The sequence below is a fragment of the Gobio gobio genome (assembly GCF_949357685.1).
Source record: "Gobio gobio genome assembly, chromosome: 23".
NCBI classification, from domain to species: domain Eukaryota; kingdom Metazoa; phylum Chordata; class Actinopteri; order Cypriniformes; family Gobionidae; genus Gobio; species Gobio gobio.
This window is the reverse complement of record NC_137119.1, coordinates 43,621,649-43,635,433: the sequence shown is the minus strand read 5'-3', so window position 1 is coordinate 43,635,433 and position 13,785 is coordinate 43,621,649. Positions and strand designations below refer to the sequence as shown.

The window sequence follows — 13,785 nt, the reverse complement described above, 5'->3', positions numbered from 1 at the left end:
ATCATGTTAAAGCACTTAAGGGATAAGCGCAGTTGACTCGACTCCTACAGAGGGGAAGAGAGGCGCTGGAGCTTGATGTATTTCTCCTTCGCCAGCATCAGTTGTGGAGTCAATCACTTCCTGTTTCATTTCTGCTGTCCGGGGGAAACTCTTCTCCGATTTTTGGGTGATTCTCTTACTTTCTGGTTTGCTTTTGTAATCTTTTTTTTTGTATAGATGTATGTGACTAATAGCTAATGGTGAATATATTGGTTATCGGCTTTCAAATATAAAGAATTATTATCGGTATATGCATTTACATATAGTGTTGTGACATGTCGACCGATTCATCGGTTTTAATCGGCACTAGCCACGTTTACATGCGCACTTTTTTATCATTCCGATTAAAATCATTCCGATTGAAAGATTCGGTGGACTGTTTACATGAGACGTTATCTAAACCCATCTGGTGTTTACATGTGCTGACTTTCAGTAGGAATCATTTTGTGACATGCGCACACAGTTTGTCCACCGCCTCAGATTCGTTACGTATCGTGGATCAATAGTTCTGTGTTGGTAATTTTAATATTTATTTATTTTTCTGTGGGCGGACATGCAGTAGTTTAACCTAATTTATGTCCTATACAATGGCTATTTCAACAGCTGTGAATGATGAATGCGGAATCAAAAATGAATTCAATTAATTTATTTTGAAAAACACAAAATTAACAATAAAATGCACTCAAATTATTAATAAAAATATAGGATATACGGTGAAACAAGAATGAAAGCATTCAAGACGTGCTCAGCATCATTACTAATAGTACTAAACATATATATTTCAGATGATTAAGGAAAGATACCATAATCACAAAGTTATAAATATTAACAAAAGTAATTAAAGTAGACTGGGGGTAATGCTACTTAACCAATTTGAAGCAGTTGTTGAATTTTTTTTTTCTAAATAGCTAACTTAACTATAACAGAGAGCAGCTTGAATGTTCCCCGTTGAAATGGCAGCTCTCAACGGAAACCAGGACTTGTACAGTTTTATAAAAGCTATTTATTATTTGTCGTAAAGTGTAAGAATCACCTCAGAAAAATAAATTATTCTGTCAGGCGCAGTTGAAGCCTCGGACAAACGCTGTCGAGATGGTGTAGCCAGGCTATGTCTGTGTCATTATTCCAACATCATGTTCATAACATGTTACGAAAAAAAAGTTTAATACCTCAGAAAAATGAACTTTCCTCTCTTGTCAACATTAGCCTGGTGTGAGCGCGGCGCGCGCTCTTCAGTTGAGGAGGTGCGCGCTGTATATCACGTCACAGAAAGACGTGCACTCACAGTAATCGGATCAGGTCGTTTACATGGTGGAATTTTTCGTTTGATCGGTTCATGAAAAGGTTTATCCCACCCCTCTCAAACCCATTACAATTTCATTCGGTTTGGCCATTTTTATTCCGATTGAGGTGTTTATATGGAGTATTTTTATTCGGATTGGACTTTTAAACCGATTACAGTGATCCATGTAAACGCACCTACTGACAGCTGATTGGTGGAACAATCGGCTATCGGCAAAAATCCTCACCGATAGTTTTCCCGTGTTACGTCCGTTGCTGGAGCGGCTTCAGATGCGTGTTTAAAACACGCCAGAGAAACGGTATGAATACAGAGCACTACAGTACTTGTTGCCAAATCATGATAAAGTAGTTAATTTCTTGAGTAGATGCTGCATTAATAGGTAAATAACAGCAGTGTGTGTGTTTGTCGACGAGGCTGAGAATACGCTAACATTAGCAGTACCTCAAGCAGTTAAAACAACGCAATAAGAACACACGCAAGTCCAAATGTTTAATGTAAAATTAGTGATGTGAGAAAGCAAACTGTATCTTAATAGCACAGAAAAACAATAAAACAGCTAAACGTGACTAAAATTACTGAGACTTTTAAAAAAGGACTAAAAACATTTCTTTTTAGGAGAACTTATGACTTTTAACTATTTAATCTATTAGTATTTTATCCTTCTTAAATGATCTTAACCGTAGCACTTTGAGATTTGTTCCAAATGTAAAGTGCAGTACAAATAAAATGTATTATTATTATTAAAAGAGTGGGATGTGAGAGAACAGAAGAGATGACTTTAAAACATCATTATTTAATGTGTCGCAATCATTTCTGTCCTTTCCTCTCCATGAGTTTTGACCATCTCAGTAATTCAATTAAAAGTGCAATAAAGTTCTCAGTGCAGGAGAAATAAATGAAAACTGTTCAAGAGTTGACAGTGTTTTTACAGTATGGTTTTAATTTCTCTGATTCTTTCAGGTTTATGTCACATTGCATTGATCCACATTTGTAGCTCGCTTTGGAAAAATCATCTGATAAATGAATAAATGTAACTAAGGGCCCAACCCCTGAAAAACAACCCCACCCTATAATCCCCCCCTCAACCAAACTTTACACGTGGCAAAATGCAGTCCGGCAAGTCCCGTTCTCCTGGCAACCGCCAAACCCAGACTCGTCCATGGGATTGTCAGACAGAGAAGCGTGATTGGTCACTCAGAGAACACGTCTCCACTGCTCTAGAGTCCAGTGGTGGCACGCTTTACCCCACTGCATCTCACGCTTTGGTGCTGTAAGGCTTGGATGAGCTGCTCGGCCATGGAAACCCATTCCATGAAGCTCTACACACTGATCTTGAGCTCATCTGAAGGCCACAGGAGTTTGGAGGTCTGGAGCTCTTGACTCTGCAGAAAGTTGGCCACTTCTGTGACCCTCAGCATGCGCTGACCCCGCTCTGTGACCCTCAGCATGTGCTGACCCCGCTCTGTGACCCTCAGCATGAGCTGACCCCGCTCTGTGACCCTCAGCATGAGCTGACCCCACTCTGTGACCCTCAGCATGCGCTGACCCCGCTCTGTGACCCTCAGCATGCGCTGACCCCGCTCTGTGTCCCTCAGCATGTGCTGACCCCGCTCTGTGACCCTCAGCATGCGCTGACCCCGCTCTGTGACCCTCAGCATGTGCTGACCCCGCTCTGTGACCCTCAGCATGCGCTGACCCCGCTCTGTGACCCTCAGCATGTGCTGACCCCGCTCTGTGACCCTCAGCATGCGCTGACCCCGCTCTGTGACCCTCAGCATGTGCTGACCCCGCTCTGTGAACCCTCAGCATGTGCTGACCCTGCTCTGTGACCCTCAGCATGAGCTGACCCCGCTCTGTGACCCTCAGCATGAGCTGACCCCGCTCTGTGATCCTCAGCATGTGCTGACCCCGCTCTGTGACCCTCAGCATGCGCTGACCCCGCTCTGTGAACCCTCAGCATGTGCTGACCCTGCTCTGTGACCCTCAGCATGCGCTGACCCCGCTCTGTGACCCTCAGCATGAGCTGACCCCGCTCTGTGACCCTGAGCATGCGCTGACCCCGCTCTGTGACCCTCAGCATGAGCTGACCCCGCTCTGTGACCCTGAGCATGCGCTGACCCCGCTCTGTGACCCTCAGCATGAGCTGACCCCGCTCTGTGACCCTCAGCATGAGCTGACCCCGCTCTGTGACCCTCAGCATGAGCTGACCCCGCTCTGTGACCCTCAGCATGAGCTGACCCCGCTCTGTGACCCTCAGCATGCGCTGACCCCGCTCTGTGACCCTCAGCATGAGCTGACCCCGCTCTGTGACCCTGAGCATGCGCTGACCCCACTCTGGGACCCTCAGCATGCGCTGACCCCGCTCTGTGACCCTGAGCATGCGCTGACCCCACTCTGTGACCCTGAGCATGCGCTGACCCCACTCTGTGACCCTGAGCATGCGCTGACCCCGCTCTGGGACCCTCAGCATGCGCTGACCCCGCTCTGTGACCCTCAGCATGCGCTGACCCCGCTCTGGGACCCTCAGCATGCGCTGACCCCGCTCTGGGACCCTCAGCATGAGCTGACCCCGCTCTGGGACCCTCAGCATGAGCTGACCCCGCTCTGGGACCCTCAGCATGAGCTGACCCCGCTCTGGGACCCTCAGCATGCGCTGACCCCGCTCTGTGACCCTCAGCATGAGCTGACCCCGCTCTGTGACCCTCAGCATGCGCTGACCCCGCTCTGGGACCCTCAGCATGCGCTGACCCCGCTCTGTGACCCTCAGCATGCGCTGACCCCACTCTGTGACCCTCAGCATGCGCTGACCCCGCTCTGTGACCCTCAGCATGTGCTGACCCCGCTCTGTGACCCTCAGCATGTGCTGACCCCGCTCTGTGACCCTCAGCATGTGCTGACCCCGCTCTGTGACCCTCAGCATGTGCTGACCCCGCTCTGTGACCCTCAGCATGAGCTGACCCCGCTCTGTGACCCTCAGCATGAGCTGACCCCGCTCTGTGACCCTCAGCATGAGCTGACCCCGCTCTGTGACCCTCAGCATGAGCTGACCCCGCTCTGTGACCCTCAGCATGAGCTGACCCCGCTCTGTGACCCTCAGCATGCGCTGACCCCGCTCTGTGACCCTCAGCATGCGCTGACCCCGCTCTGTGACCCTCAGCATGAGCTGACCCCGCTCTGTGACCCTCAGCATGAGCTGACCCCGCTCTGTGACCCTCAGCATGCGCTGACCCCGCTCTGTGACCCTCAGCATGTGCTGACCCCGCTCTGGGATTTCACTTCGAGTTGCTGTGGTTCCCAACTGAGGCCATGAAGTGATTGAACACCTGAACTCAGTGTCCCAATACTTTTGGTAATATAGTGTACATTTTCATTAGGGATGCACAATATATCGGTATCGGCCGAAATATGTTAATTTTTTATGCTAGCATTATCGGTCCAATAAGAAAAGTTGTCCGATATATAAAAGCCGATTAATAATGTATTATTACCTTCAGCTGAGACACTTCAGATGCGCAATGTTCGCCATAATGGGGTTAAATTGCGTGAAATATGATTGAAATGACTTTCAAATATAAAGAATTATCGGTATCGGAATTTTTCATATCTGTGCATCTCTAATAATATGTGCTTATATGCACATATATTTTCATATTAATTTATTATTTTACATAATTTACAAAATATTAACTTAATTTGTACTAGCACATTTTTATATTTATTTAATATTTATTAAAATATAAAACATTTATTTTAGCGTTATTATTTGTGTTAGCTTTATGTATTTACATATTTTTTATATTTAATTAATATTTGACACAATTTTTACATTATCTTATATTTGTCAAACGTTCCATTTTCAGTCTTTGATCCTCCATTAGGCCGATTATGGTCATTTATCGTCATCGTTGTGTTCAAACGCCTCTCGAAGGAGACGGAGGTTCTGCTTCCTCTCAGGATGGATGAGAGACATTTACTTTCCAGATCAAATCTACAGCATTGTGTGCAAATGGAGAGACGTGTGTGTGTGTGTGTGTGTGTGTGTGTGTGTTTCATCTACTGGATATATTGAGCGGAGCATGAACCGCACATGTTGTGCCGCAGTGATAATGTCTCTGAGAAGTATGAATGAAATAAGAAATATTAGTGTTCTCAGAGAGACAGATGGCCTGAGACGGTGTGTGTGTGTGTGTGTGTGTGTGTGTGTGTGCTGAGCAGATGCTAAAGGGCGTCAGAAACAGAACCAGCTTCTGTTGTGATAGTCACATTAAGACAAACACTAAACATTTTATTTGCTACTTGAAATAAAATAAATGCTAACTAAAAAAAAAAAAAAATATATATATATATATATATATATATATATATATATATATATATATATATATATATATATATATATATATATATATATATATATATATATATATATATATATATATATATATCAATAAATAAACCAGCTATTTTATTTAAGCTGAAGTCTCAAACTGAAGTAATAACTCAAATTAATTATTAATAATAACTAAAACTGAAATAAAACTATATAGACATGTTTTTAAAAAAACTAATAAAAATAGACAAAACACAACAAACATTTATTCAAATTAAAAAATAATTCAAAATATTAATATAAACTATGAAAGATACTAAACACTGGCCTGAACTGTCTTATTATTGTTGGATAATTTCAGCCGTAGGTGCATTTTATTTATAAATCATCTACTTTTAAAGAAATTTAAGATTAAAAACTAATATTAAATGAACATTGATTGAATGTTTAGTAAAGGTTAAAACACAAGTGATTCATAATTATGTTCTATAAGTGCAGTTGATATTTGTTCATGTGTTTTATTTTCATACTAAATGCACTAAAATAACTAAACATTTTAGTATTATTTTTAGTATTTTTGTATGTTGACATATAAAAATCTAATAAGAACAGACAAAAACACAACAAACGTGAACTAAAATTAAAAATTAAAACAAAAAAATTTAAAAATAAAAATTAATTCAAAATATCAATAAAAACTATAAAAGATACTAAACACTGGCCTGCATTATCTTATTATTGTTTCAAATGGATAATATCAGATAATGTTTGTAATTTCAGCTTTTATTTTATTTATTATTTTATTTTATTCATTTTATTAATAAATCATCTACTTTAAAAAAAATTAAGATTGCAAATTTAATATTAAATGAAAATTGAATGTTTAGTAAAAATTAAACCAAAAGTGATTCATATTTATGTTCTATAAGTGCAGTTGATATTCTTTCATGCATTTATTTTCATACTAAATGCACTAAAATAACTAAATATTTTTAGTATTGTAGTATTATTTATTTGTAGTATTATTTTTATGTTGACATGTAAAAATCTAATAAAAATGGACAAAACACAACAAACATTGACTAAAATTAAAGAATAATTCAAAATATGAATAAAAGATACTAAACACTGGCCTGAACTGTCTTATTATTGTTGGATAATTTCAGCCGTAGTTGCATTTTATTAATAAATCATCTACTTTTAAAGAAATTTAAGATTAAAACTAATATGAAATTGACTGAATGTTTAGTAAAGATTAAAACACAAGTGATTCATATTTATGTTCTATAAGTGCAGTTGATATTCTTTCATGCATTTATTTTCATACTAAATGCACGAAAATAATTCAAATAAATTAGTATTGTAGTATTCTTTTTATAGGTTTAACCCAGCATTTGGGTTGTTTTAACCCAGCGGTTGGGTTAAATGTTTGCTTAAAACAACCCAATTGATGGGTTAGTCCATTTTCAACCCAACTTGGGTTATTTTTATCCAGCATTTGTTAGAGTGCAGCGGTGATGTGGTTTTGGTGAGCGTTTCTCAGCCCCTTCGACCCGTAGAGTTAATGGTTTAAACCTAAAGGACGGATGGGTTCACAGCTGAAGTCCAGTTTGAAGAGAGAGTCCTTGAGCAAGATTTATCACTGACGCTTCAGTGAGGAGCACAAATATGGGATGGAAATTACAAATAAGCAGTTTATGTGTTAGACACTGGCCAGCTGCAGGACTGATGCTCACCTGACCAGCTCTTATTATCTCTTCATCACTGGATCCTTCTTTAATAACCATCATGCCATGGTGTGCATTATAGAAGTGAGTGCATTGAGGGAAATGTGCTTCGATAGTCATGAAAATAACACCACAATGACAAATAAGGCTTCATCTTTATGTGTGTATTTAATATATCATGCACACATTACTACATAACAAGAAAAATATATTATTAAAATACATAAAAATGCAAATTATTTATATATATATATATATTATATAATATTAATGTAATTCTACATAATGTATTATGCCCAAATTACACACTCGCACACACACTCGCGCACACACACACACACACACACACACACACACACACACACACACACACACACACACACACACACACACACACACACACACACACACACACACACACACATAATCTCACACACACATGCGCACACACACACACGCATAGACACACACTCACACACACACATAATCTCACACACACATGCACACACACACACCCACACACTCACTCACACACACATACTCACTCACTCTCTCACACACACACACACACACACTTACTCACACACACACTTACTCACACACCCACTCGCACTCATATACACATACATGCATAGACACACTCACACTCTCACACACACACACACAAAAGTCTTCAAAAAGGGCTGGAAAAATTACAGTGCATACTCACACTCACACTCACACACACACACACACACACACACACACACACACACACACACACACACACACACACACACACACACACACACACACACACACACACGTTTGTTTTTGTGAAATGTGAGGACATTCCATAGGCGTAATGGTTTTTATACCGTACAAACTGTATTTTCTATCCCCTTACACTGCCCCTAAACCTACCCATCACACACACACACACACACACACACACACACACACACACACACACACACACACACACACACACACACACACACACACACACACACACACACACACACACACACACACACACACACACACACACACACACACACGTTTGTTTTTGTGAAATGTGAGGACATTCCATAGGCGTAATGGTTTTTATACCGTACAAACTGTATTTTCTATCCCCTTACACTGACCCTAAACCTACCCATCACACACACACACACACACACACACACACACACACACACACACACACACACACACACACACACACACACACACACACACACACACACACGTTTGTTTTTGTGAAATGTGAGGACATTCCATAGGCGTAATGGTTTTTATACCGTACAAACTGTATTTTCTATCCCCTTACACTGACCCTAAACCTACCCATCACACACACACACACACACACACACACACACACACACACACACACACACACACACACACACACACACACACACACACACACACACACACACACACACACTCATATAAACCAAACGCCAGATTACCCATGCTTCCCTGCACACCTAAGGTAGTTTCCTGTGTCTCTCACAGGTAGGAAGTTCATCATCGCCAATGCGCGGGTGGAGAACTGCGCCATCATCTTCTGCAATGACGGCTTCTGCCACATGTGCGGCTTCACCCGGGCGGAGGTCATGCAGAAGCCCTGCACCTGCAGCTTCCTCTACGGCACACACACCAAGAGGCTGGCCATCGCTCAGCTGGCTCAGGCTCTGCTGGGCTCCGAGGAGAGGAAGCTGGAGATCGCACTCTACAGGAAGGACGGTAGGACAAACCACACGCGTGTGTGTGTGTGTGTGTGTGTGTGTGTGTGTGTGTGTGTGAAGGCTGGTGCTCTTCAGTTTGTTGGGTTAGTGGTTTTAAACACGGCTGTGTGTGGTTTCCCTGCTGGAGCTTGACCAGCCTCTGAGAAAGAACTGGGTTTGTTTTGTTGGTCATTTCTGCCGATTACGCTCATAATGTCTGAAAGATCAGCTGGAGAGAAAGATGATGGGATGGATGAATGCGCCTGCGTTTGATATTGTTTTAGCACACGATTTACTGAAGGAATTATGCAAATGAGCTCCTGGTGAAACTGGACGACTGAAATCACACACACACGTCATGTAAATGTTCCGCAGGTTGAATCTGGAGGATCTCCAGAGCAGATGTTGGCTCTCCTCCGCAATCGCACTAGCAATCAGAGTTTCCACTGTTTATGTGTTGGGCTGTGTGTGTGTGTGTGTGTGTGTGTGTGTGTGTGTGTGTGTGTGTGTGTGTGTGTGTGTGTGTGTGTGTGTGTGTGAGTGTGTGTGTGAGTGTGTGTGTGTGTCCCGTACTTTACCGTTCCGCCCTCTGTCACACACTGGGCCTATCAAAGCCTGTTTTCTTTTTTTTGGACTCCATTTTAATGGTTAGATTACATTTTTAGTCTTCAAAAAGCATGTCTAATTAATTGAAATTATGAAACTTGCACAATTTATGAAAAGTTAAAAGTTTAACTAATATTATATGTTTGGGCCTAAATAATGGCCGTTTGTAGTTAAATGGACTAAACGACGCTTCGAGGCAAATTATTTTTTTCATCTGAATTACTCAAGGAATCGTTTCAGCCCTACTCAACACACACACACACACACACACACACACACACACACACACACACACACACACACACACACACACACACACACACACACACGCGCACACACACTTTCTCACACACACACTCACTCACTCACACACACACTCACACACACACACACACACACACACACTGCGCTTCAGTGTTCTCCTGATCCGACAAACACACACACACACACACACACACACACACACTGCGCTTCGGCATTCTCCTGATCCGACACACACACTTTAACACACACACATACACACACACTCACTAATACACACAAACACTCACACTTTAACAAACACACACACACACACACACACACACACACACTCACTAATACACACACACACTCACTCACTAATACACAAATACTCACACTTTAACACACTCACACAAACTCACTCACTAATACACACACACACACACACACATACACACACACACACACACACACACACACACACTGCGCTTCAGCATTCTCCTGATCCAACACACACACACACACACACACACACTGCGCTTCAGCGTTCTCCTCATCCGACACACACACACACACACACACACACACACACACACACACACACACACACACACACACACACACACACACACACACACACACACACACACACACACACACACACACACACACTCACTAATACACAAATACTCACACTTTAACATACTCACACACACACACTCACACTCTAACACACACACACACACACTCACACGCACAAACTCACACTCTAACACACACACACACACACACACACACTCACACACACGCTGTCACACACAATCACTCACTCACTAATACACACACACTAACAGCGTTTTTTTTCTTTTTAATTTATTGATCTCCATTTTAATCGTTTAATTGCATTTTAATAATCAAAAAGCATGTCTAATTAATTGAAATCATGAAACCTATACAATTAAACAATTTATTAAAAGTTTAACAAAAATGACATGTTTAGGGCCCTGTGAAAGAGAACTTTTTCTTCCTCAATTTATTTTATTTTAGACCAAATTCTGTGTTTTTGGTTTCCAAAAACGTGTTGATCATCAGATCCTCATATGAGATGATCAGTGAAGGGTCATGTGACTCTGAAGACTGGAGGAATGATGATTTGATCACAGGAATAAATCACTCTTTACTATATATTCACATAGAGAACAGATGATCTACATTATAATAATATTTTTAACTGTTTTTCTGTATTTATGATCAGATGAACCAGAACCAGAATCGCTCGATTCCTGATTTTTCTGACACACAGAGGCGTCTCCTCTTTTATTTCTGTCTTCAGACTCAACGATGAAAGCTCTCATCTATCTGAAGACACACACACACACACACACACACACACACACACACACACACACACACACTCTCTCTCACACACAGAGAGTCTAGAACCAGGCCTTGATGACGTTGATTCTCATGTATAATTCAGGTGGAAAATCCATGTTTGCTCCAGAAACGGGGATTCCGATCTTTCATGAGCGAGGGATGTGTCGGAGGAGAGGAACAGGAGAAGGGGAACTTTCTTTTTTCTTCTTCGCTTTCCTCGTGCGCTCATTTATCTGGTGAGCCTGGCGTTGGCATCAGCCTTCATGGTGATGGATTGCCCTTTCCCTCTCTCTACTGTCCGTCGCTGATCTGACCAGCACTTAATCAATCACTCAGAGTTTAAGCTCCGCTCGGGTGCATTACCCATGAGCACCAGAGAGAGAAGAGGATGAAGAAGAGGATGAAGATGAAGATGAAGATGATGATGATGAGGATGAAGAAGAGGATGAAGATGATGATGATGATGATGAAGATGATGATGATGAGGGGTTAAAAAGGGCACAACATAAGACTTCCTGTGGCACATCGCCGGATGAAGGGTCCAGTTTTATTTTTTTAATAGTTTAATTTAAATTTGAGTAATGTCTAATTAATTTTAACTATCGAAAAGTATATCAGCCTTTTCAGTTGAATCATAAAATCATGTTTTAGTTGATTCAAATGTTTACAATAATAGGGCCTTGTGATATGAGGGAGCCACATTACTCTAAAATAAATAATTAAATAAATGCTAAAATATTTAAATAAATTATTAAATGCATAATTTAATTGTTAATAAAATATAAAATCATTAAATTAATTATTAAATCAAATTAAATCACCAAATAAATGAATAGGGCTGCAACTAACGATTATTTCGATAATTGATTAGTTGGCTGATTATTTATTTGAAGCTTATAACAAACCTTAGCTTAAACATCACTGACTTTATTATTGTTATTTTCACAGCGTTTAATATACTCCTATTATAAAAAGAACTGTATTAACATTTATTTATCTTTATCAATTATCCATTTGGGAAGGAGACCTCAGAAATCTGAAACCAGAATTAAAAAAAAAAGAGTTTTCCATTTTTTAATCCAGTATTTAAAAAATCCAGTATTTAATATCTTCAACACACACTGTCAGTTTAGATAATTTAGCGTTTTCATCCGGTCGTGATGAAATATATAATTGAGTGTCATCAGCATAACAGTGGAAATTAATTCCATGTTTTCTTATAATATTAGCAAGTGGCAGCATATATATAGAGAATAGCAGAGGGCCTAGCACGGAGCCTTGCGGCACCCCATAGTCTACTGGCGTTATCTTTGATTTTCCCCCATTTAGACAGACAAAATGGTAGCGGTCTGATAAGTACGATCTAAACCAGTTTAATGCCTGATGTACTCTTTAATATTCTCTTATTATAAAAAGAACTGTATTGACATTTATTTATCTTTTATCAAGTCTCCATTTGGTAAGGAGACCTCAGAAATCTGAAACCATGAAAAAAAAAAGAAGAGTTTTTGCTCTAAATGGTGTTGTTTCCAAACAAAGAATAAACCTATACAATCAGCAACGGCCAAAATCGGCATATCGGATAAAAAATCAGTCCCTATTTAACATTAATTTGTGTGTAGCCTACATTACAATAACTGTCCTGGTTGCAGTGCAGCATTAATGCAATTGGTCAAATCGGTGTTGTTTTGAACAAATTAATTTCATTGATTTGCAAAAACAAGCGTTCTAGAGTGAAAATGTTGCCTATAAATAGTGTCGCACGCCTTATCAAACCCGCCGCCACAGCAGTGACATCCCTAATTCAAGTATACTTTAAACTTTTAATAAATTGTTCAATTTAAAGAATAAAAAAATATTAATAATAAAAAGCCATTTTTTAACCCTTAATCGGCCCTTGGGCTCCAGCTGACCCCACTGGACTTTTCCTCCATTTTTAAAAAGTGTTCCCTTCATCTCAGGGCCATGCGACTCTGTGACTTTTCCTAAATAATCTATCTAAAAATGCACACAGAATCTGGGCTTGATTTGGTTGTTCTAAAGGTGTGTAAAAAAAAAAATTACCGTTTAAGTCCCTCTGGGTCAGATTGACCCCACATTGAAAATGAATGGGAAAGTGTAAACAAATTTTTTTTTTAACTTTTTTTGTCAATTTTTTTTTTACCAAATCCAGTATAAATCTGAAGATTTCTAAATGTATATCAAGGTCTGGTCTTAGAGCATAAACACAAAGTAGAACAAACTTTCTATCTCATGCACACACACACACACACACACACACACACACACACACACACACACACACACACACACACACACACACACACACACACACACACACACACATGCAACAGAGAGTATTTTTATTGAAATTGGCAAATAAAATCAACAAAACTGGCATAAATCTGAAAGATTTTCATACATAAATGAAGGACAAATACTAGA

At 40.5% G+C, this 13,785-nt stretch overlaps 1 protein-coding gene across 1 annotated transcript in view; it reads left to right on the top strand.

Annotated features, from left to right (window-relative positions):
- The window catches only part of kcnh2b (potassium voltage-gated channel, subfamily H (eag-related), member 2b), a gene marked incomplete at both ends in the record, with an annotated part of 338,495 nt that overhangs the window by 15,647 nt on the left and 309,063 nt on the right, over positions 1 to 13,785 (top strand). The window contains one exon of the mRNA XM_079806851.1: positions 8,903 to 9,133. Within this exon, the coding sequence (XP_079662977.1) occupies positions 8,903 to 9,133 (231 nt within the window). The remainder of the gene's footprint in view (positions 1 to 8,902; positions 9,134 to 13,785) is intronic.